General features: G+C 44.1%; 1 protein-coding gene across 1 annotated transcript in view; it reads right to left on the reverse strand.

Moving 5' to 3' along the window:
• Window positions 1–871: 871 nt before the first annotated feature.
• NUDCD3 (NudC domain containing 3) overlaps window positions 872–25,093 on the reverse strand; it is a 52,481-nt gene continuing 28,259 nt past the window's right edge. Inside the window, exons 4-6 of the mRNA XM_082200630.1 lie at window positions 19,359–19,502; window positions 8,411–8,599; window positions 872–1,430 (exon numbers count right to left, since the gene is read on the reverse strand). Of these exons, the coding sequence (XP_082056756.1) occupies window positions 1,320–1,430; window positions 8,411–8,599; window positions 19,359–19,502 (444 nt within the window). The 3' untranslated portion in view covers window positions 872–1,319. The remainder of the gene's footprint in view (window positions 1,431–8,410; window positions 8,600–19,358; window positions 19,503–25,093) is intronic.

The following is a 25,093-nucleotide window of genomic DNA, read 5'->3' on the forward strand; positions in this document are numbered from 1 at the left end:
TCTTAAATTCAAATGGCACACCCTGCCTCCTCTGAAGCAGAATTCAGGGGAAGAGCCACTACTGTACTAAATGTGCGCATAGATTCAGATAACCTGCTGAGGTGGGCCAAGCCATCGCTATCTGCAGTCATGAGCTGTCAGGTAAATTTAACCCTTTCTTCCAATGCTATCGTCCCATCAAACCCACCCCACCCCACTGCCCCCACCTAAAAGGAAAGCTACATTGGCAACCATAGCATATATATTTTCTGATGAAAAGAGCGGGGGGGGGGCGGGACTGCAGTACACAGGGGAAGGTTAAACCCCACCCTGTGGTCCCGATTTTCCATAAAAAGATCTGTTGTTGTTGTTGTTTTGAAAAAAGTCAGATAATTAAATACAATCCCACACTTGCTGTATCAGCTAGTTTGGCCCTAAGAGAGGAGGGAGGGAGATAAACTAATGTCTATACTCTGAAGCTTAATATCAAACACTTTTGGATAAAACTAAGAACAGACTGAGACTCACAGAGATCTGCCGCTCTCTGAGCACCAAGTCATCCAGTCACTGCAATCAGGAGAAGTCTGTCTCTTCCCCCCCACCCTTATTTTTCAAATTCAATGCCAAAGCGTCACAGACCACCAGAGATCTACAGTAAAGATACAGCTATCAAGTGTCACCTTCTGTTCTGGCTCCTTTTCAGCTATTAGTCTGAGCCTGCAACATTTACCTCCCACTGCCAGGGCCTCAAGGACCAAGCCTAGCAATTAAGATGCTGCTAAAATGACACTGATTGCAGATTGCTGCCTGGTGCCATTAGGAGATTGGGTTTCCTGAAAGATGGAACCAGGGACAGAAGACAGCTTCAAAGAAACAGGAGAGAATCTCGCCATCATTTGGCCAAACTGCATGTATTTCTGAAAAAGAGGGTTTTTTTTGGGGGGGGAAATACTGCCTTCAATCAACCCCCCTCCCCAAAGCAATCCATTAACAAGAGAGGAGAGGAAATGCTACCAGCAGCTGCTGGTTGCCGTGGTGACACAGTACGTAAGGCTGCTTTTTTGCTAGGCTTCCCCCACATACATATTAAATGCACCAACCTGGTGCTGGAGGGAAGGACTCGCTCAACATTGCACTCCCCTCTCCCCCCTCCCCAAAAGCAAACCCACATTCTGGCTATTTTGAAGTCCTTTGTCGTTTTGCAAACAAGCCCAGGTAACAAGGCAGGGACAAAGGGGCTGATTGACATCGCTGGCAGGAGGGGAGGAGTGTGGCAGTGGCATCAGTTTCATCCTACTCTCCCCGGCGGGTAGGCAATTCTCCCATCCTCGGTGCCATCATCAAAAGTGCACTGCCCCAGGAGAGATGTTGAACATGGAGGGATCAAACTTCTGGCCTCGGAACGGGGAGCCTTCAGAATCCCAGCCCTTCTTGAGCATCTCGTGGACTTTCTGAAATTAAGACAAGAGTCATGTTACGGTCATGCAATATACAGAAACCCACCAACTTGATTAATCCTGACTTGCCGGTCAATGGATCAGCTGAATACAGTCCACTGACCGCAGCCAGGTACAGTATTATCAAATTGTTCAGTGAAACCAAGAATGGCACGGTATAGCTGCCAGCTGCTCTTCCTTAAATTTCATTGCAGCACCATTTGTTAGCAAAGGCAGGAGAGATGGTTCCTTGCTCTGCAGATGGGTCAGAGGCCCATGTCGCAGCATAGCCAAGATTCCAAACAGGAACAGGGATATAAGCTTGGGGAAACTGGGCTTCTGCTTACTTAAAATCCCTTAAATATTTTATTTCTGTTTTAATTTATTTTCTTCTCGGTTCTGTACCTGCAGGCTAACTCTGGTGTTCCACCATTAAGTAATCTTTGATTGCCACCACACAACTGTGCTAGGAATCCTTTTGCTCAGGTGTTCCAGGGAAAAAGCCAAAGAGATATCTACACAGATAAAAGCCTTGGCATTTACCGTATTGGCCTGAATAGAAGCCTCACCCCCCCCCAATTCCAACTGTGAAAAGTTAAAGTGCAGCTTATATTAGCGACCTTACAGTATGCAACGCCACGCCCCCCAATCAATTTTAAAGGTTCAGCTTATATTCGGTCTGCGGCTTATATTCAGGCCAATACAGTATGTTCTAAATCAGGGGTCTGCAACCTTTAAGACAAAAAGAGCCACTTGGACCCGTTCCCGAAGAAAAAACAAAACCTGGGAGCCACAAAACCATTGTGACATTTAAAGCATGCGCGCCGCTGCCCTCTGATCTGACAGCAGGCGGGAAGGTGACGTTGGGACGGTGCGTGACTAACGCACGCACCACCCCCATGCGACGTCACAGCCAGTACAGCGCCCGCCACAGTGGGGAGTGTCGGGGCGCACAATGCGCCTCCTCCCCTCGCTAGTATCCGCCCCGGAGCCGCGGCAAAGCTGTAAAAGAGCCACGTGCGGCTCCGGAGCCACAGGTTGCAGACCCCTGTTCTAAATCTATCTAATTTCATAGTTCAAAATGACAGTTAACCCATTTGAAACTAAATTGAAACTAAATCCTTCGAAGACAGAGGTCCTCTGGCTGGGTCAGGATGGTATGGTGATGAGGGACCAACTCCCTTCTCTTGCGGGGGCCCAATTAGTGCCATTGCCTTCCGTTAAGAGTTTGGGTGTAATCCTTGACGCCTCCCTTTCCATAGAGGCACAGGTTACAGCAACAGCCAAGGCAACATTTTTCCACCTTCGCCGAATCAAGCAGTTGGTCCCTTACCTTTCCCGCCCTGACCTGGCCACAGTGATCCATGCGACGGTCACCTCCAGGCTTGACTACTGTAATTCGCTCTACGCGGGGCTGCCCTTGAAGCTGTCCCAGAAACTCCAGCGGGTGCAGAATACTGCAGCGAAGCTCCTCACGGGGTCTCTGCCATGGGAGCATATTCACCCAGTGCTTTTCAAGCTGCACTGGCTCCCGGAGGAGTACAGGGTCAGATTTAAGGTGCTGGTTTTGACCTTTAAAGCCCTTCATGGCCTAGGACCCTCGTACCTACGGGACCGCCTCTCCCGGTATGCCCCACGGAGAGCCTCAAGGTCCATAAATAGCAACACCCTAGAGGTCCCGGTCCCTAAGGAAGTTAGATTAGCTTCAACCAGAGCCAGGGCCTTTTCAACACTGGCTCCGGCCTGGTGGAACACTCTGTCTCATGAGACCAGGGCCCTGCGGGATCTGATTTCTTTCCGCAGGGCCTGTAAGACAGAGTTGTTCCACCTGCCCTTTGGCTTAGAATCAGTTTGATCCTCTCCTCCTCTTTCTTTTTCCTTTCTCCTCCTGTGAAGAGGCTGCATCCTAATGTTTTAATATTGTATTTTAATCTTTTTTCAAATTGTATTTTAATCAGCTTGTTTTTATTATTGGCTGTTAGCCGCCCTGAGCCTGGTCTTGGCTGGGGAGGGCGGGGCATAAATAAAATTTATTTATTTATTTAGCTCCAAAACTGTTGGTAACCTGTTGATAATGTCTATCAAGCCATTGAACAACAAAATCTTAAATCCTAAAAATGCTTTAGAAATATTATAAACTTTTTTTGAAAATATTTGTGGAAGAGCATTTGCTTTGCATGCAGAAGGTGCCATCTTCAATCCCCAACACCTACAGGTAGGGATGGAGAGAGACATCTGCCTGAACCTCTGGAGACCCAACGCCAGTCAGTAAGCTAGAGACTGACCAACAGTCGCGCTCAGTAGAAATCAAAGATATCTTGTTCAGTGTTGCAAAATCCTCCATTTTGATTTGCCATATTTAATATTCCATATTATTTTAATGACAGTTGAATGTTACTTTATTTGCATAGTGTAGATTGTATTATGCAAATTGTCTGATTTATATGATGTTAGCCGCTCTGAGCCCAGCTTTGGCCAGGGAGGGCGGGATAAACATAATTATTTAATTATTATTCTTTTTTAATTGTTATTATTAGACAGATTCCTTATAAGCAACACAGACTTACTGAAGAATGAACCATGCTACACCAAGGTTGGCAGAGTTCAGGCTTACAATATTCCCCCCCCCCATAGAATTCTGAGGGTCACCAACCAGAAAGAGGTGCAAAAATAGGAGCAGAGAGAAGTACCAGATTTGGAACACTAACTTGCTTCGGAAACAGCAACATACCGCACCCCATGAGCCATACAATGAAATAGCCTGCATATATGAGAGTACAAATCTACACCAGAGTTACAACAGATCAGAAATGTTAATGCAGAAATCTTAAATTGGCCAACAGAGCTGTAACAAAGCCCATTTCAAAGACAACCAATTAATACTCATTTTACAGGCAATGAACACTGAGGCCTTTTAAAAATACAATTTTATTTGCCATTCAGAGTCAGAAACCCTTGCTGATCCAGACTGCAGTGGGTCCCAATCTATTTTCTGCCTACCTCCAAATAAGAAAGGCAAAAGCACATTTCAATAACTTTTTGTGGGCAAGTTCTCTGCTGGGGGCTTCCTTTTCTGTTTTTAGTTGAAAATTTTACGATTCCAGAAATGAACGTGGACAAATTAGAAGCACTCTTCTGACAGATTCCAGGCATGATTTCCCATCACATCCCAACATCCTTACAGAACTTAAAACTCAGACGGGGAGTCTTAGGGGAAGGAGTGACAGTTTTAAAAGCCAGACATTGTTTTCCAACTTAAGACAGATTTTGTGATTTGTGGAACTGTTTCTTCTCAGTAAATCCTCAAGACAGAAATATGCTGAAGGTTTTAGTGGAAATTTTTATCGAATTTTTATTTTCAAATTGTTTGATGCTGGACATTTTGATGTTATGACATTTTGTATTTTATATTTGCTGCAAGCTGCCTTGAGCCTCATGAAACAGAGGGCACAGAAAATAGTATGCCAATTTAAGCATACAAACATGGATAAGGCTTTGGATGCTCACTCTAGATTGTGAGATCACACTGAGATGCTTCTTAAGTAGTGAAGAATAATAAAAATATCATAATCAACAACAACGAATAGCTCATTATGCAACAACATACATATGTGTATTGGGAAGACCCTATTCTTGCAAAGACCTCCCTAATCACTGAGTTTAGCATAATGGATGATTGCTGCAAATGGTGCCTCCTTGGACAATAGATCAATATTGACAATTAATATAGCATTCCCCATTGTCATTCTGCATTTATGGAATTAATATTCGTTGGATATTCACAAGACTCAATAGCCTAGCTCATTTAGAGGGACTATTAAAACTTTCTTTTTCAGCAGGCTTTTACATTTCAAGTGTGATGAGAGTCAAGTTTGGCTGGAATTATTCTCTTTGCTGTTAAAATAACACAGCTGATTTAGTCTGTATTTTTAATGCACATTATTTGATATTATGTGCTTTAATGCACATGATCTGATATTATAATATCTCTGAGTCCAATTTTTTGAATTCACCGAACTGAAAAGAAGGTTATAAGTAATCTTATAAATACAACAGTGTATCTTTTTGCATGTACAAATATAAAGCAAAATAAATAATAGAAACATAGAATTATAGAACTGTGGAGTTGAAAGGGACTCCGAGGGTCATCTAGTCCAACCCCCTGCAAGGCAGGAATCTCAACCACAGAACATCATACGTGACGACATCAATTGAAATGCCAAAGCTATTGGGGTAGTTGAAGTCTCCTATGACTACTATATCTCTTCTTTTTGAATGTTTGGTAATCTGCTCTAGAAAGGTATCATCCAGGTCCTCAGCAGACACCCACGGTAAGGTTGTTCCCTACAATTTTTACCCATATATTCTCAGGCTGCCTTCCACATTCCAAGTCATGCTGAGATCGAATGACCTGTTTAGAGCACAGCATTTAGGAGTGACATTTGGTACACTCTGGTATTATCATACAGATGACAAATCAAAGGAGTAAAAACACAGAGCTGCTTTTGCGCCGATCTGGATGCTTTCCATATTGCTCACAACCAAAGAGCGGAAAGTGGAGTTTTACTGCCATTAGCCCTGCACTCGGAAGATTACAGCAATAATCATTTGGCTAATGCCATAACACACCAGAGACACAGATGCATCTGGCAAATCTCTCAGAGAAAGGTTATACATTAAATGTTGTACACCTAGATGCCATTTTGAGCACTGAAAACAGTGGCATTAAAATCAGGTTTGCAAATGAGCCTAGAAAAGATAATTTTGTTAAAACTCGGAACGTCTGGGGCGGGAGAGTGCTAGAGCCCTGTCTGGTCAAGTTGCATGGAATCAATTTCAATCCGTTACCCCCGAGGATGTGGACAGGCTGCTTGGACGAGTGAAACCAACCACCTGTCTCCTTGATCCTTGCCCATCCTGGCTTATAAAAGCTAGCCGGGAAGGGCTGGGCGATGGGCTCTGCGGGGTGGTGAATGCTTCCCTCTGTGAGGGAACATTCCCAGATCCGCTGAAAGAGGCGGTCATTAAACCGCTTCTTAAAAAACCATCTTTAGACCCGGCCAGTATGGCCAACTATCGCCCAGTCTCAAATCTTCCATTCTTGGGCAAGGTGATTGAGCGTGTGGTTGCTGAACAACTCCAGGCACGCCTGGAGGATGCGGACCATTTGGATCCCTTCCAATCAGGGTTCAGGCCTCATCATGGGACTGAAACTGCCTTGGTCGCACTGGTTGATGATCTCCGGCGAGCTAGGGACAAAGGTGAGAGTTGTTTCCTAGTTCTGCTGGATCTCTCAGTGGCCTTTGATACAATCGACCATAACATCCTTCTGGACCGTCTAGAGGGGTTGGGAGCTGGGGGCACTGTTATACAGTGGTTTCGCTCCTTTCTCCTGGGCCGTGTTCAGAAAGTGGTGGTGGGGGATGAGTGTTCAGACCCTTGGGCCCTCACTTGTGGGGTGCCTCAGGGTTCCGTCCTCTCCCCCATGCTTTTTAACATCTATATGAAGCCGCTGGGAGAGATCATCAGGGGGTTTGGACTGGGTGTCCATCAATATGCAGATGATACCCAGCTCTACCTTTCTTTCAAATCAGAACCAGTGAAGGCGGTGAAGGTCCTGTGTGAGTGCCTGGAGGCGGTTGGAGGATGGATGGCGGCTAATGGATTGAAGTTGAATCCTGACAAGACAGAAGTACTGTTTTTGGGGGACAGGGGGCGGGCTGGTGTGGAGGACTCCCTGGTCCTGAATGGGGTAACTGTGCCCCTGAAGGACCAGGTGCGTAGCCTGGGAGTCATTTTGGACTCACAGCTGTCCATGGAGGCACAGGTCAATTCTGTATCCAGGGCAGCTGTCTACCAACTCCACCTGGTACGCAGGCTGAGACCCTACCTGCCCGCTGACTGTCTGGCCAGAGTGGTGCATGCTCTAGTTATCTCCCGCTTGGACTACTGCAATGCGCTCTACGTGGGGCTACCTTTGAAGGTGACTCGGAAACTACAACTAATCCAGAATGCGGCAGCTAGACTGGTGACTGGGGGCGGCCGCCGAGACCACATAACACCGGTCTTGAAAGACCTACATTGGCTCCCAGTACGTTTCCGAGCACAATTCAAAGTGTTGGTGTTGACCTTTAAAGCCCTAAACGGCTTCGGCCCAGTATACCTGAAGGAGCGTCTCCACCCCCATCGTTCTGCCCGGACACTGAGGTCCAGCGCCGAGGGCCTTCTGGCGGTTCCCTCATTGCGAGAAGCGAAGCTACAGGGAACCAGGCAGAGGGCCTTTTCGGTGGTGGCGCCCGCCCTGTGGAATGCCCTCCCATCAGATGTCAAGGTGATGGAAAACTACCTGACATTCAGAAAACATCTTAAGGCGGCCCTATTCAGGGAAGCTTTTAATGTATGATATTTTAATGTTTTTTTGGTTTCTGTGGAAGCCGCCCAGAGTGGCTGGGGAAACCCAGCCAGATGGGCGGGGTACAAATAATAAATTATTATTATTATTATTATTATTATTATTATTATTAAAACAGTCACCCAGATGATGTTCTTAACTGGAACTCCCCTAGTAAAAAGAAGCAGAAATCAGGCAAGTGGGTATTTACAAAATTGATTTTGCTTACCACATACAAGTCCTACTTAGGATATTTGCTCCTGTATTGTATCTGCCATAAAGGAAGATTTTCTGGAACTGGGTCACAGAAATTCCCAGGAACCATCTCACACAAGTAGAATTTGGCATTGTGTTTTTTATTCTTTCCCCTCAAGCTGTGGGAGGAGCCCCATGTTACCTTAGACAGCCTACAACGGAACTGGGGGAACTGTCCTCTTCTTGAAGGACTATGCAAAGTTACCCATTGTGATTTGAAGCCTGAGCTATGGCAGAAACCAAAGCACCACAATGATCCAAACAGTCTACCTACTGCATGCAGCACATTAAGAGAAGCAAAGAACTGCATGGTCAGCAAATCAAACAATTTCCTAATTAAGAAGCATACCATCTCATGGCTCTGTGGCTTTCCCTGCAGCTTTTGGTGGTAGTCAAAGGATAGCCTGTCCAGCACAGCATGCTCTTCTTCATCCACCGTAGCCATTGAACGTTCTTTATTGATTTTACCAATGTCAATCCGCTCTTCTCCTTCCAAGATGGCATTCCACCAGTATTCACCTACTTTGCTCAGGTTAATCTGGAACAAAACAGAAGCAGCGGTAGTTCAGAGCTAGACAATCAGCAGCAGCCGGACCTGGTCTAGAGAAATATGTCACAGAATCATAGAATTGTAGATTTGGAAGGAACACAGGGGTCATCCAGCCCAACCCTCTGCAATACAGGAAACTTTTGCCCAATGTAGGGCTCGAACCCCCCAACCCTGAGATCTCACCCTTTGAGTCTCATGCTCTACCAACTGAGCTATCTGTCCTGAGAGTCATGGCTACGTTACTTAGAGATCTTAAAGGAACAGACCAAAAGAATAACCGGAGTTCTGAGGAAAACTCCAAATGCAGGGACACAAATCCCTGTGCCAGAACAGAATTCAGCTGCACCTGCCATTCTAACAAGGATCTAGAAGAAATAACTTATATTATCATCATTCATCTTTTGCCAGAATAGGATACATTTATCACACATTTGGAAACCAATTTCCCAAAAACTTTGTACGTTGACCTCCTCCCTGCTTAAACTATCACAACCATTTCTAACAAATGTGACACCAAGATTATTCCATTTCTTCCCAAAGGGCCTCAGCTGAGAAACAGTCTGTTTTATATGGATAAAGGTGAGTAATAATAGTTAAAAATTTACGCTGCTTTATTAGCGCTTATTAGACTACTCCGTGATCACTGAAGAGCTCCGTTGTGAAAGCCAGAGGAAGTGTTCAAAATTATTCCGCATACTCCAGTTTTAACTGTTGTAGACGTGTGCCGTGAAATCCTAAGGATGTATACTTTGAAGTATGATCGGTCGTATTCAGTGAGTTTTACGCACAGATTAAGAGAACGCAAGACTGGAGCCTTTGGACAGAGTTCATTACCATACCCTACATCGCTTGTTACGCATCACTTTGTATAAGCTCGGTAAAGTTACTAGCCTGCAAAAAATTGCACTAGGCTGTAAGGTTCACAGCAAAAGGGGAGAAGCCAGCACAGAAACACTAGCTAATTTAAAAATGCCTTCTATCAAGCGGACTGGCAGAGGAGTAACAGAGCAAGCCATTTCTCCCTCTGCCAGTCTGCTGTGCTTCTGCACTCGTCACAGAGGAACAGGAATACCATCTTCTACGGTTAGCATGGCAACCAAGTGGGCTGGCAGATCAATCCCTCCTCTACCACCCACCCACTTGCCTGTATGGAATTCCTGGTCACTTCTGGCTACTAGGCAAGCTGTTAAATACAAGGCTGAGTGGGCATGAGAATCGGTAGCGGAATTACATGGTGCCTCTATCGCATTTTATAATGGATCGCAGTATTCCTTACTTCAATAGACATCATGTGTGTTACTGTGCTAGTACTGAACATCCAGAATTTCCAAGGGAATGAATGAATCATAGAATTGCAGAGTTGGAAGGCACCCTGAGGGTATTTTATTTTATTTCATTTCTATACTGCCCTATACCCAAAGGTCTCACATAAAGGATCACATACATAAAATCAAAATATAACAACAATCCAGTAACACCCCCCCCCTAAAAAGCCAGCATTTTAAAAAGGATATAGGATGTAGATCAGGTCAGGTAAAGGCCTGGTTAAAAAGGAACATTTTTGCCTGGTTCGTAAAGGTGTACAACGAAGGCGCCAGGTGAACTTCCCTGGGGAGAGCATTCCACAGACGGGGAGCCACTGCAGAGAAGGCCCGTTCTCATGTTGCCACCCTCTGGACCTCTTGAGGAGGAAGCACACAAATAAGGGCCTCAGAAGATGATCTCAGGGTCATATGGGAAGAGGCAGCTCTTGAGGTATTGTGGTCCTGAGGCATTTAAGGCTTTATAGGTCAAAACCATCACTCTGAATTGGGCCCGGAAACTAATTGGTTGCCAGTGCAGTTGCACCAGAATTGGCGTCATATGCTCAAACCGTCTTGCTCCGGTGAGCAACCTGCTTGCTGAATTCTGCTCCAGCTGAAGTTTCTGAACCATCTTCAGAGGCAGCCCTATGTTTAACGCATTGCAGTAATCTAACCTTGAGGTTACCAGAGTATAGACAACAATAGTTAGTCTATCCCTGTCCAGATAGGGGCGTAGCTGGGCCACCATCCGAAGCTGATGGAAGGTACTTTGGGCCACTGAGGCCACCTGGCCTCAAGTGACAGCAAAGGATCCAGGAAGACCCCCAAACTATGAACCTGCTCCTTCAGGGGCAGCATAGCCCCACCAAGAGCAGGCGACCTCCCAGCCGTCTGGTCTGAGGAACCACCCACTAACAGTGCCTCTGTCTTATCAGGATTGAGATTCAGTTGTTGGCTCTCATCCAGTTCGTTATTGAGGCAAGACACCACTGGTCCAGCACTTCCACCGCCTCACCTGCAGATGTAAAGGAGAAATAGAGCTAACCGTCATCAGCATACTGCTGACAATGCCCTCCAAACCTCCAGATAACTCCACTCAGTGGTTTCATGTAGATGTTAAACAACATGGGGGATAGAATTGAGCCCTGTGGAACCCCACATTGGAGGTTCCATGGGGCTGAAAAGCATTCTCCAAGCAACATCCTCTGCAGTGCAGGAATCTCAGCTGAATCGTAATAGAATCATAATATAATGCATATCATGCCTGCGAGAAAACGTGCTCAAAAGGACATTTTTAGCGCACCAAGCGGACAGTGCTATCCTCCTATGCCCTTAAGGGGGGGTGTATTTTATTTCATTTTATTTCACCAAATTACTCTGCAAGCACAGCTTTGGGGTGGTTTCAACACCTGAGTTATTGCCTCATCTGATCCATATAGCCAATGGGGCAACAGCAAGGCAGGTTGGCAAGAGAAGGCATCACCATCTCTAGAGTGACGCCTGTGTGCCAGCAAGTCGGCTTCAATTTCAGCGCTAAACAAAGCACAAAGCATGTAAAATCTCTCACAGGACTATCTCGATGTACCCACCATACGCAACATGACAGGAAGCACCCCATCCGAATTGGTATCGCTAATCCTCCCTTCCAGAGACACAATCCAAGCACTTTGATTGGCTACGAGTGACATCATGCCCAGTTTTGTATAGCCTAAAAATTCAAGGGCCTGATTAATTTGCAGAGATAATATATAGCCATAAGTTATGGTGGCAAGAGGCCAAGCTTTTCAGCTATTATTGAACTACGCGTGGATACAGCCAATTGGCTTTTGGCTTCAGTCAGTAACATAATCCTCCTCCTATCTGGGCCAATATCACAGAGCTGGAAAAAGGTACAGGAAAAAGCAACTAAACCAAAATCTATTGGGATGCATCCCCTTCTCTATGAAGAAAAGTTAAAGCCTTTGGTGCTATTTAATTTAGTTTGGGGGGTGGGGTGGGGGTAAGATCAAGGTTGGCATAAGATGTTTCTACACTCCCCCCCCCTTTCTTCTTCTTCTTCCACTCGTAGCCGAGTAAGATTATCTTCCAAGAACACGGTTTTGGGTTTGGGATAGGTTTTTGGAAGACACCTGTGCGTGAATTTGTTTTATGAGTGTAGATCAGTGCACACTGACCAACGCACAGTCTTCACAGTAAGGCTCTATTCCAATGGGATGAGTATCACGGCAACCGGTAGATTCTTATCTGCTGCAGACTTCATCCGCCTTCAAAGCCTTGTAACATACTGCTTGTTATCTTCCACCTGTTCTGTCATTGAGGACTTCTTGGATCATTCTTTGTCTAGCTCCTCCCCTTTGACCTTACTGCCTTGGGTGATCTGCTGGGAGTGTGAGACTCCCGATGGCTTTGCTCACAGGGGTCATAGGAACATGCAAGCCCACTCACCACAACAAGGTGATGATCCTGTGAGTGAGACACACACACACACACACACACACACACACGTACATACACACACACACACACACTATATGAGCTGTGTGGAAAGTAACTTCTCCTTGTCTCATACTACTAGGGAGCACCCAGTAAAGATAATTTGCAGAAGGTGAAAGCAATTCGTCTCATAACACATGGCTTGTGGGATCCATGGTCTTTCCATAAAGGACAATTGACAGATATGGCAGCTAATAGAACCTCCACATTCAGGGGAAGTATCCATGCTGGGTATCAGATGCTTTCCTGATGTGCATGCTACTATTGTCCGGAGAGGAGAAGGAATCTGGTTAGATTAGGCAACCTTTGGGGCAGGATCCAGCAGAGTGGTCCCTGAAGTACACTGACTGGGAAATTCATATAATCTCGGCTAACTCTTGGTGGTGCAGTGCTTTGCACCAACCAAGAGAGGCACTTTGCAAAAGAAAAAGAAAGCTATTGCACCAAAGCCCTGCAAGTTTCTTCCGAAGTACACAGGAGTGGGCGGGAACAAGGCTGAAACGGGTTACACTTTTAGCTGCCACCCCAGCTTGACGGGGCTGCATGGCCTGGGTGCACTTGGAGATGCAAGAATCTGTTCCATGACAACAAAGAAAAAGTAGCTTCGGAGAGACAGTCTGGCAGGAAGAGAAAGCTGCTCTTTGCGAGGCTGCCGGGGAGAGAAGCAAAAAAGGTCATAAATTCCATATGCTGCAAGGAGAAGGTGAAACGAAGAGGCGAGTCACATATTCACTTAAACAACTTGTTTGTCGGCGGGGTGTGGAGAGACAGGATGCACCACAACAGCCCAGACGAAGAGAGCTTCATCTGCGGTAAAGCAATCACGCCAGCATGGTATTTCTAAGAAAAGTTTGCATAAGGCGCTGGGAGTGAAAAGGTCCATCTGAGGAAGCTTGTGGGAGGACTCTTTGCCTTGGGAACTGAAGCTGCAAAAAGGAGGGCGTTCCAAGGGGAAATTGTTGCTTTCCTCAGAGGAACCCCCAAACATACGATAAAATACTTCCCAAAATTGCTATCGTTTTTGAGATTGCTGTGGTTCTAACCTGCAACATACACCTCTCCTTAAAGATCTTCAGGAACTCCATAGAATGGTGAGGATTGCAATGTCTTTCCGGATATGCATGCATTTGTAATATTATTTGTTCAGATTGATACTCTTTCAGATTGAAAGAATTGTAGAGATGGGGCGATTTAGCTGTAGCCCTCCAGCTGTTGCTGGACCACGCAGCATGGACAACGGTTAAGGACTACAAAAGCTGTAGCCCAGCAGAATCTGGAGGGCCACAGGAAAGCCACCACTGGAAGTGCCGGGAAAAGAAGACCAAAATGAGCAACAGTTTGGAGCGCCTTCGGGGGACACGATCGAGGTTTATGAAATTATACATAGTATGGAGAAAGTGGGTTGGGAGAAGCTTTTATACCTCTCTTTCTCTCTCACAACACTTGAAACCCAATGAAACAGATTGGTAGGAGATTCAGGACATACACAAAGTCGAACTCATTTTTGGAATTCACACTGGCTCAGAATAGTACACAATGTAGTGATGACACTGGCTCAGAATGCTTTAAAAGGGGTTGAAGACCCTTCCACTGATTTCAATGACATAGGCAATTATTTTCCAAAACCCAGAATCCATGCAATAAAGGAAACCATGTCCAACTCAAGCAAGGGTTACTGCCACAACACGTTTGACCTTTGCATCTCCATGAATTTATACCCTTCCTGCCCGCATGTTTACAGGTCAATTCCGCACCTAGAGTCTAATTGTAATTTGAAGGAGCCCTAGGCGATTTTACTTTCTCTTGAAATTTTACAACAGTTCCAAAACGCACATAAAACAGAGCACTTGAAAATGTTCAATAGCTGAACCACTAATAATGTTAGGAGGATGGTTGAAAACAAAAGTTGGCAATGCGGCATTGTGAAAAAGTTAGGGTTGTGCTGTCACCATTCCAACCAAATAACGTACCATCCCATCTGTAGCACAAGATGGCTCGGTACAAACCGTGGTTTGGCACTATGTGAACATGCCTTATGCTTGCATGCTCCCCCCTCTCCTCCTCTTGTGTGTTCCAATTCAATTAAGCAACTTCATCTTTCAGTCATCTAGAAGTGGGATCTTAAAACTGAGAAGTTATTTTCGATCACCTGAAGATAAAACCTAACTTTCAGAATTTGCATGCCCTCCAGCCACTATATAGCATTATCCAATTTGGCATTTAGAACACCACTGAAAATTAATCTCCGGGTTTTCTAATATGAAGGCTATCAGCCTTCTCTGTACGTCAGCAATCTGCCTCACCAGAGATCTGTGTGTTCTCAATTGTACTAGAGACAGATCAAAGTAACTGCTAGGTTTTGTATTTTTCAAAATATGTGGGAACAGCCATTGTTCCTTTGTCCCAGCAGCCTCTGCATCCTAAAATCAGTTTACACCTAGCAATGAGTAATTTAATTCTGACTTAATCATGAGATTACCCTGCCCTGCTGCAATCTTTGAGATTTTTTTTCTTCTGAAGTGCATACTACAGTTTGCCATTATATATAAACTGGAAAGCTATATATCATCCGCAAATTAGGACTAGTTTACGCTAAAGAGAAGGGGAGTAGGTCAATTGGGAATACTCAAGGGGAGAGGGAAGAGACTGAGCCTAGAGCACATTCTTCTGATAACATGGGTTTGAATTCTGAAAAAGTAATCTGGATAGCAACCTCACTTCCTCACAGATCTTCTCTCAAATCATGCACTTCTATAAATACTATGAACTTGCATAAGGTTTTTATTCAAAAGATGTTGCCCATAATAATCTTGTCAAATCACTCCTCTCAAAGGAAAAATATATATATAGTGCACAGGATGTATTCTTTAGATAATTTCCAAAAGAGGACAATAAACGTGGCATATTATGCACGAACATTTGGAAAGTTTTCAAATTAAATTTTTCCTAAATCAATTTTTTACTCAGCTGTTATCAGGCAGCATTTAAATTTTCAACACTATAGTTAATATTGGGGTTACTCCCCCCAAAGTGAGATGGTGCTGCCATTGTAGCATCGGGTGGGCTCAGTCTATTTGTACCTGTTGAGTGGTTTATTGAAATGAGCCATTGGGACATTTATAACTTTTATTCTTGTAGGAGGTTGCGATGACCAATATGCTGTGATGCTCTTTGTCATTGGTATAGTTCTGTTAGGTCAACAGAATAATAGACTGAATAAGACTGAATAAAACATTTATATATATATTTTTTAAAAAGATGGAGAGAGGTTTTTCACATACATTCTAACCAAGCAGGTTTTTCCCGAGAGCTTGGAAAGGGGAGAAACAAAAGTGTTGTGCCCAACACCCAGCACTGGCTGCTAAAAAAAGCTCCTGTGAATCTATTTTGGTCACACTCTTTGACACACTAACGAGCGTAATGGAGAAGGGTCACACACAAAATTATTATTTACAGGACCAGAAGTTTGGAGAAGTTCCTTGTTCTCCCTTGGTCTTGGTTCTTGAAGCACAGTACTTCCTTTAAACAATTCTGAAAATGCAATTTCCTCTTAAGTCTGCAGTGCTTTCTTCCTGTCTAATAAGGTTTTCATTCTGTCAGAAAACAACACCTAGTCTACTTTGGGGGAGGAAGGAAGGAAGGAAGGAGGGAAGGAAGGCCTCACTGCATATATGACAACCAGTTCCATGATATATGTTGCTAGGGCCCCCAAACTCTAAACTGATTGTGAAGCCAATAAGAGAAGAAATTTTCAACAGCTTTATGGAGTTTTTCCACTGCTTCCTACTAGTCATCCTCTATACAAAGAGGTCCAAATGCCAACACACTTATTAATTAGCAGATCCAATTAAAATCAGGCATGTGAGTATTTTGATTATCCATAAGGCTACTTGGGAGCATGGATTCTAGAATTTAACATCTTGAGTCTCTTGAACCCCAGAGAGAGAGAGAGAGAGAGAGAGAAACACCAGTTGGATTGTCCACTCTCCCATCACATGAGACAGACACCTTCTCCTACTGGAAATCTCCCAGTCATCTTTTTGGATAATGCAATATCAAACCTAAAGATGATGAAGTTAACCACCAATCATTGCAAAAGATGGTAAGTCCTCTAAGCTGGTCCTAGGGCTGGATCAAATGACAGCTGAGTCAGGGTAAGATAAAAGCAGTAGGCTGAGTGGATTTAAGGCATTAAAAGATGCCGCTTCTCTAGAGGACCTGGAATTCTTACTGACATTAGCAACAGCTCCCTGAAGGAACTAACAAGCATTAGTCACTTGATTTAAACCACACAAGCAATGGTCTTAGGATGTTTTCAGCCGTGTTGACATTTTGCCACTGCTTTATATCATGGGATGCAGTTCATAAGGTATCCAAATACATTTTTGGGAGTCACAAAAATACATGGATATTATGGTAACACCATATGTTCGCAAAGGTGTTTTTTTTTTATTACTACATTTCTTATTTCCAATCCCGGCAAGCAATCAGAAAAGTGAAAAAATCAAAATTTGAAGCCAACTCCTGTGTACTGCCTATCATCCTAGAGGTATCATTTGCAAATTAAACGCGTGGGCAGACACACACTTGGCGGCAAAACACAACACTACCAGCACATTACAAGAATGCCTGAACAGCTACCAATAGTAAATAGATGACATCACTGAACACTGGAGGATAGCTTGCCAATGCACTGCTGCAAGCTAAATATAATTATATGAAATCCCCTCCCCAAACTAATCTGCAGTTTTTGAACTCCTTGAAATCCTTTCATCTCCTTTAGGGAGAAATTCACTGTCCACACTGCTGTATATCCGTATCTGAAAAGTGGAATGAAACGCAACACTTTAAAGGTAGGCAGTAAACTTGCCTCACAATAGTGCTATTGCAGAATTATGAGAGTTCACAAGAATAAATGATCATAAAAATTATGTTCCTTATATGTCAGTGCAGACCTGCAACTAATCTAAGTCACCTGAAACCACACTGAGAACAGAAAAAGTTAGATATGGATCTGGAGAGATACCAGGCGGACAAGGCCTGCAAGGACCAATGCTTGGGCCTCCATCACACCAAAAATGTGATAACGGGCAAAGACCTTCATTTGAGCATCATGTGAAATTAAGTGCTACTTGGCTAAGGCCTCAGCAATTGCCTAATTATCACTTCAAGAAAAAGAGCTTGGAGCAGCAGATCAGGATTGCTGCAGCACCTGTCATTAGCACCAACTATCGCTCGTTAAACCCAAATTTCTTAACTTAGCTGAGCCATGCCATTTTTTTTCTTTTGCAAAAATTTCAGTAGATACCTGCAACACCTCCCCCCCAAAAAGCCCACCATTTTCTCCTCTGATGTTTAAAGGTAAAGGTAAAGGGGCCCCTGACCATTAGGTCCAGTCGTGACCGACTCTGGGGTTGCGGCGCTCATCTCGCTTTATTGGCCGAGGGAGCCGGCCTACAGCTTCCGGGTCATGTGGCCAGCATGACTGAGCCGCTTCTGGTGAACCAGAGCAGCACACGGAAACACCGTTTACCTTCCCGCTGGGGCGGTACCTATTTATCTGCTTGCACTTTGACGAGTTTTCGAACTGCTAGCGGGGCAGGAGCCGGGACTGAGCAATGGGAGCTCACCCCGTCCTGGGGATTCGAACTGCCGACCTTCTGATCGGCAAGTCCTAGGCTCTGTGGTTTAACCCACATCGCCTCCCACGTCCCTCCTCTGGTGTTTAGGAGCACACAAACAAGACACTGCACTAGAGTTTAGAAGAAATCCCAGACCCAAGGGAGGCTGAACCAAAAATGACTCAGCACTTTCTTCCTTGCCACCTTCATGTCTGGAACTCCCACAACACCTTCTTGTTGGCACCCTCATCTCTCTCCCACTTCAAATTCCTCCTAGTTCTCCCCTTGGTTCTCATCACCTCCTGAAACTAAGCCCAAGGACATGGAATTGAAAGGAGGTTCTTCATCTGTTTGGTGTCGCATCTTTATTTCTAGCCTTCCATGTATTCAAGTTTAAATTGTAAGCTCCTAAGGGCAGGGATCTGTCTTTGTTTTTACTCTGTAACACCAACAAGGATGCTGCTGCATTTTTATATATAAGAAACTGCCACGGACTCAGGTTTTATGTGGAAGCCACAAGCCTAGAGCAATTGTTGCAAATATGGGCTAAAAAACTTGTAGGAAAAGCTTGTAACCAAGCTTTGCATGGAGAAGATCCCAGTTCCAATTAATGGCACCTCCAGACAGGACTGGAAAGATTCCTATATGAAATCTTAGAGAGTTGTGTAAGACAATGATGAACAAGAGAGACCAGTGGTCTCATTTGGGATCGTGCGGCTTCTTACATAGCAAGGTTTACCTAAGCCCAAGGAGATACGTTTCTGTATACTGCAAACAAAAAACATCCGTTCTGATACTCCTCTATTTCTGACCATCTGTGCACTAAACCAGGAGGTTTTGTGTTATTGTTTACTGTATTTTGACCCCACTATTTCTTCTAGTAGCTCACGGTAGCAGACACAGATCCCCACCTGAGGTTCCCCAATGAGCTTCATGGGCTTTAAAGGGAGATGAAAGTAAAGATAGGAACTAACAATAAGGTCAAGTGCAGAATAAGGGCTGAAGTAAGAAGCAGAAGGAAGCATACAGCCTAAAGTTAGAGCCACAGCAAACCTCAAGTTAAACAGATTGGAGCCCGATCAGTGTACTGACGTCCATGCAAGAAAAGCAGTACAGCACATGCAAAATAGAAAGTGGATGGAGTGATCTTCTGGTGCAGCTAATTTGGTAGCAGAGCTAAGGAAGCAATGTCTCTGTTCCAGCCTTCAAGAAGAACTCTTGGCATTCCCAAATCAACCCAGAAGCAACCAAAGCTCAGAGACTTTCAAGGGGGAAGCAGACATGTACCGAGAACACACATGCACAGTGAAAAGGAGAAGTTGTGCTTACGAGGATACACTTTCCTGGTTCCAGACTCCAGACAGAGTTCTCTGTGTTGACCTTGTGAGTGAGGGTGCCTTCCATGAGCACACGTGGCCCACTTCCCTCCACCACAGCCACGCAAATTGAACTACTACCGATGTTCACAGAAACCTGGAGGGAGGAAAAACAATAGATAAGAAAATTAGAAAGGTAATTTCACCCTTTGTTGCTCCTTCCAGATGACCTGAATGGAATTACAATGCGGGACAAACAGTGAGGTTTACAGTAAAAGGTAAAAGTACCCCTGACCGTTAGGTCCAGTTGCGGACGACTCTGGGGTTGCAGCGCTCATCTCGCTCTATAGGTCGAGGGAGCCGGCGTTTGTCCACAGACAGCTTCCGGGTCATGTGGCCAGCAGGACTAAGCCGCTTCTGGCGAACCAGAGCAGCACACAGAAATGCTGTTTACTTTCCCGCCAGAGCGGTACCTATTTATCTACTTGCAGTTTGACGTGCTTTTGAACTGCTAGGTGGGCAGGAGCTGGGACCGAGCAACAGGAGCTCACCCCTGTTCGAATCGAGGGGATTCGAATGCTGACCTTCTGATCAGCAAGCCCTAGGCTCTGTGGTTTAGACCACAGTGCCACCCACGTCCCAGAGGTTTACAGTGAGTAACTTAAAATATCTCTTATCGTTTGTTATCTTGCCTTTCGTTTTTACTATAAAGGACCCAGGGCCACTTCAAAAGACAAAACACAACACAGGTTTTGTTTTAAAAAGAACAATGGTGGCATAGTGAGAGACTAGGACTAAGAAGACCCTCTCAGTTAAGGAAAGCTATAATTAAGCTGTCATTTCCACCATTATTCCAAGGTATAGAGGCTTACTAAAGTAACCCTGATCATTCTAAGGGATCGAGACAAAAATAATTTCTATACATTAAAAGAACTCTTTAACATATCCTAGTGGAATTCCTTCAGTTAACAACAAACAAAACAGAGTGTAAATTATGGGGGAAAGCCTGCAAAGCTTTCTTTCACTCATATAGACATCGGGTCCAGAGGTTCTATGATCAGTACCATGATTGTGTACAATTGTCATGATGAACAGTGGTGACTGTCATATGGCAAATCCAGCAAGATATGTGGGGCAGGTGACTTGCCGCTTGTCAAGGGAGGGAAGGGCAATAAAGTACTGCTATATATTCGGTCTTCCTAGTCCTATATTTGGGAACATGGTGATGTGTGGTGAGGAAAGAAACTGACTCTCATATATGGTCTTCATTTTGAAAACTAAAAAACCCTACCCACCCCCCTAAAAATCAAAGTCCTTAAAAGCATGGGAGTTTGCAATAGATATGCTTGCATGTTTTTGAAGACTTTATTCAGAGTTTGGATCTCACTTGAAATGTTCATGTGCTATCATTGTTTAGGTAACTTTTAGTGACTCATCTTCTCAGAGTAAGAAGTAAACAGAGATGGAGACTGCTTCAGTAAGTAACTGTGTCGCAACTGCATTTGAAAGATGGAAAGAACTAAAAATAAAATGGGACACTTTTGAGAGATAATTGTCTAGAGCAGACTATCGAGTCTTAGAAGAGATGAATACCTTGTGCAGCAAGCCAGGAATGGAAAAGTAGGTTACTAATCCAGAACTTAGAAGAAATATGTATACTAAAAAGGGTTGTGTGTGCCTGCAAAGGAATGTCAGAAGGAGCTGCTTATCTTGCAACAATTTAGTCTATTTTTAGAAAATGTAGTATTAAAAGAAGCACTAACAAAAAACCAAAACGTAAGTCATGAGGATAATCTTAGAAGAAAGCCCTGGGGAAATGGGAGGAGGAAAAGATGATGAAAGGAAAACGAGCTATAGGGCAGAATTTATCATTATACTGTAATGTGCTTTGCTTTTGGGACCCGATTTTTGCTTTATTGGCACTGTCATGAGCATAGTTCCTTCCAGAAAGACAGTTGAAAATATTTGAGGACCATTACTTATGCAGAATGAAGAAGCAGCAATGAAGCCCCACTCTGACCACAGGAAGTTCTGTTTATCAGAACCCCAACTTATGTTTAGCAGAACCCCAACTTTACCTTCCAGTGACCACAGTTCTTCTCCTGACCTAGTAAGGACCAAACCTTTTGTAAATGCATAGAATATGCACAACCCTGCAACTGTATTGGACCAAATAACATAGCCTTTTCATCAGATTGGCTTGTCACAAAGAATTTTGATCACTGGACTGGACAGACTGCACAGCTTGCTTGTATGCTGTGCATGACACTGTTGTTGCAGGCCAGGTTTTCACAATCAAAATAAAGTTCCTTGCTTCATTTATCAACAAACAGCAATAGTGGACTTATAAAAGTGTTATAAACAGGACACAATGCTATTATGCTATGATTTACACTTTTTCGTGCACTACTGAGACTATGTATACTATGAAAATGAGGAGCCCAGGGTTCCAACAAATTAACCTTGACAGTGAAAAGGATTAAAAAAAGGGTGCAGATTTGACACACACAGAGCTCAATAGTTGTAACAGCATTTCTTCAGCTGGGCAATTAAGTGCTGAGCAGGCACACAGGGGGAAGGAGAACGCAGTTATAGTCCTTTCTAGCCCCCTCACAAATGAATGCCATTCACAATGCACATCTGGAGGAGGGAAGCAAACCCTATTGTGTTTCAAAAAAGCAGAACAAAGATTAAAACTTGAGATTTTGGCTCAGCTATAGTTATCACTCCAGTTGTAACCCACAAGTACGGCACATTTGAAGATGTGCTGTAGCTGTGCAGGAGGCAGTGCATTTTCAAAATGTAGAATGAGATGTTGAAGCTTCAGTTAAGAGAATGTCACAGGCCTTAGAGAGCTCAGAAATTAAACCCAACACTGACTTGGCTTCCAACCTCAATTGCTTCTCGCAGAAATGTGCCCACAAACGCCTACTGAAAGCATAGAAACAAGCCAACAAAATACTCTCCCCAAAATGAGAAGTGTGTGTGTGTGCTGTAAGCAAGAGAACTATTTTCTTCTACTTTCAAGCTTTCAGTGAACAAATCAGAAACTGAGATAACAGGATAGGGTTAAAATAACAAAGGAAACCCCATTCCCTGTTCTTTTTGTTCTGTTGCACTTTATATAAGGTAAACATAGCATTAAAAACACCAAATCAAAGGGCCAACAATGATTGAAATAAAAGCATGTTCAATCAATTTAGGTTTGTATATTAATAAAAAGAACAGTGCTAAGCTAGTTCTGTTTTCTGATTACAAAGATTAGCCTTCCTTCAGTGAAACTGGGTTGCTGCATGGCAGATGGATTCATATGCAGGAACACAAAATAAAATGAGATTGAAAATAACATGAAGTGACTACATCAGTTATCAAACTGTGGCTTTCAGGGACAGTAAGCGTACTCACTGCTCATGCTAGGCTGCTCATTAAAATAAAATAAAAAAGGACTGAGGGTGAAAAATAGAACCACAAGCTCTCTATGATTTATTGCTGCCCCCTTTTCTCCAAGCTAACTGAACCCTCGCCGTTCCTGCCTAGGTCCCTCTGGGCTCTTTAAAGAAAATCATTCTTCATATAATGCATAAGTAATTTATGGAGTTTTCTGCCACAAAATATGACCGTGGTCAATGGCTTGCATTGCTTTAAATGCAAATTTATAGCGGACAGGCCCTATCAAGAGCTATTGGCAAGGACAGCTTAATAAAGCCTACATATTCAGAGGCAGTCTGACACCAGATGAGGGACAAACAGTGGAGTGTGTAAGCATCCAGCTGGCCATTGTGAGAAACGTTATCCTGGTGTAGATCAATCTAACCCCGGAGGGCTCCTCCCTATGTTTTTCAGCGAATAATAAGATGTCTTGTTTCACACACAATGCTAAGCCACAGTTTAGTGTTATATGCATGAGTACTGAGTTCATGCACTCCCCTTCCATTATCCTCCACCCGCTGAACTGCAAGGAGATTGGAAACTTTTGCTTCTGCTTTCAGCTAATTTATTCATTAGGTCCTGAGAACTGTGGTTTGTGATAAATATGGTTTAGAAAACTAGCCAGGATCATTAACTACAGTGTGATGTATGGTTTTGCTTCCCTAAACCATAGTTAACGCTAATCACAGTTTGTCCAGGTTTGGATATAAATGAGCAACCATAGGCAGTGAAAAGCAGAAATAAAATTTTCAATTCCCTCCTTGCGGCAACTCCAAAGGAGTGGGGAAGGAAGGGAACACAAGACTGATGCTTGCTATTGCTCGTGCACATACAACTGAATCATGGTTTAGTGTACCATGTGAACACGCCCAATGTGTTTGTATTTAATGTCATGCAAGAACAGGAGGTTGGGAGAGAAGAAAGAATACTGCAGATTGATCCCACGCAAGGATTTAAACAGAGGAAAATGCAAATAAACTAGCCATGAGCATGGCAAGTTCACAGCAGGAAGGGAAGTTTGTGCTTTATTGCACCCCCCGCCACGCTTCAACATCTAGGCCGACATTCTGAAATTTTGCTTTGTCGTAAGGATGATAAATAAATTGCATTTTGAGCTTCCTCAATGAGCTGCCCAGTTACTGTTAAGTGTGCTATCAACTCTTACCCCTAGGTCTGTACTGTCAGTGTCAATTCATGCTCCTGCAACAACAGGGCTATTCTGACATGACAAAGAGCTGTGTAGGTTGAAGCTGATGTACCAAACTAAGTGTGCTCAATTCAGCTGCCCTGAATAAACCGAGGGGAAGAAAAACAAGCCTTTTTTCCAGATGGAAAAACACACGCACACACAAAATATCACTCCTCCCCTCCCTTCTTTTAACAGCTTCTCTGATAGCAGGAAGTGAAAATAAGCCCTCACTCTAACCACTTCAGTCAGTAAGTCCGTCTGTGTACGTCTCTTCAACCTCCCCCTCAATAATGGGGCTGCAGTAGAGATATGCCTCTCTCAGACTGACAAAATAAATTACATCATTCTTCTGTCCAGGGGAAAAAATATTGTGTGTGTGTGCGTGCGTGTGTGCCTGTGTGCTGAGGCAGAGAGAGAGAGAGAGAGAGAGAGAGAGAGAGAGGGAGGGAGGGAGGGAATGAGAATTAAAAGGGTGCGGAATTTCCAACATCACCACCTGGGAGCCCTTAATGTTACAAACTACTAAATGAACAGGGAGGAAAGATGAACCTGTGAAGGAAAGTTAGTTTTCTTTTCTGCAACCATCAGGCTTAACATAAACACCTTGGGCTTCTCTACAGCAAGCTGATCACATGAGGTTTACTGATGCTGGCCTGCAGTGTCAGCACCCGGGGCGAGGCAAGTGGATTTGCGCCCCCTAACCCTAACCCCCAGATGTAATTTGCGCCCCCTAACCCGTGGATTTGCGCCCCCTAACCCTAACCCCCAGATGTTGTGCCCGGTGCTGCTGGTCCCCCCTGCACCCCCACGCTACGCCACTGCTGGCCTGCCTTCCAATGAGAAAGTTGGATAGCGAAGCACGCTTAGACTAAGGAAACCACATGGAGAAAAAATATATGCCTGCATTTGCTACGTGCTTCAGCAGCAGATACTGTCTCTGTCTGCACGCACCCTGCAAACAGTCTTTGCTTGCAGAATCAGAAGATTCTCCAGCAAGCAACAGTTAAAAATACTTCACACTCTGCAAGGCACGAGTCCCAGGGAACACAGCAGAAAAGGAATCCTGGGAAATAACATCCCCCAGGAAAAACTATCTCAACATCAATGAGGCTGTTTACACAATAATGGTT

This window comes from Podarcis vaucheri, assembly GCF_965113315.1.
Source record: "Podarcis vaucheri genome assembly, chromosome: 15".
NCBI classification, from domain to species: Eukaryota; Metazoa; Chordata; class Lepidosauria; order Squamata; family Lacertidae; genus Podarcis; species Podarcis vaucheri.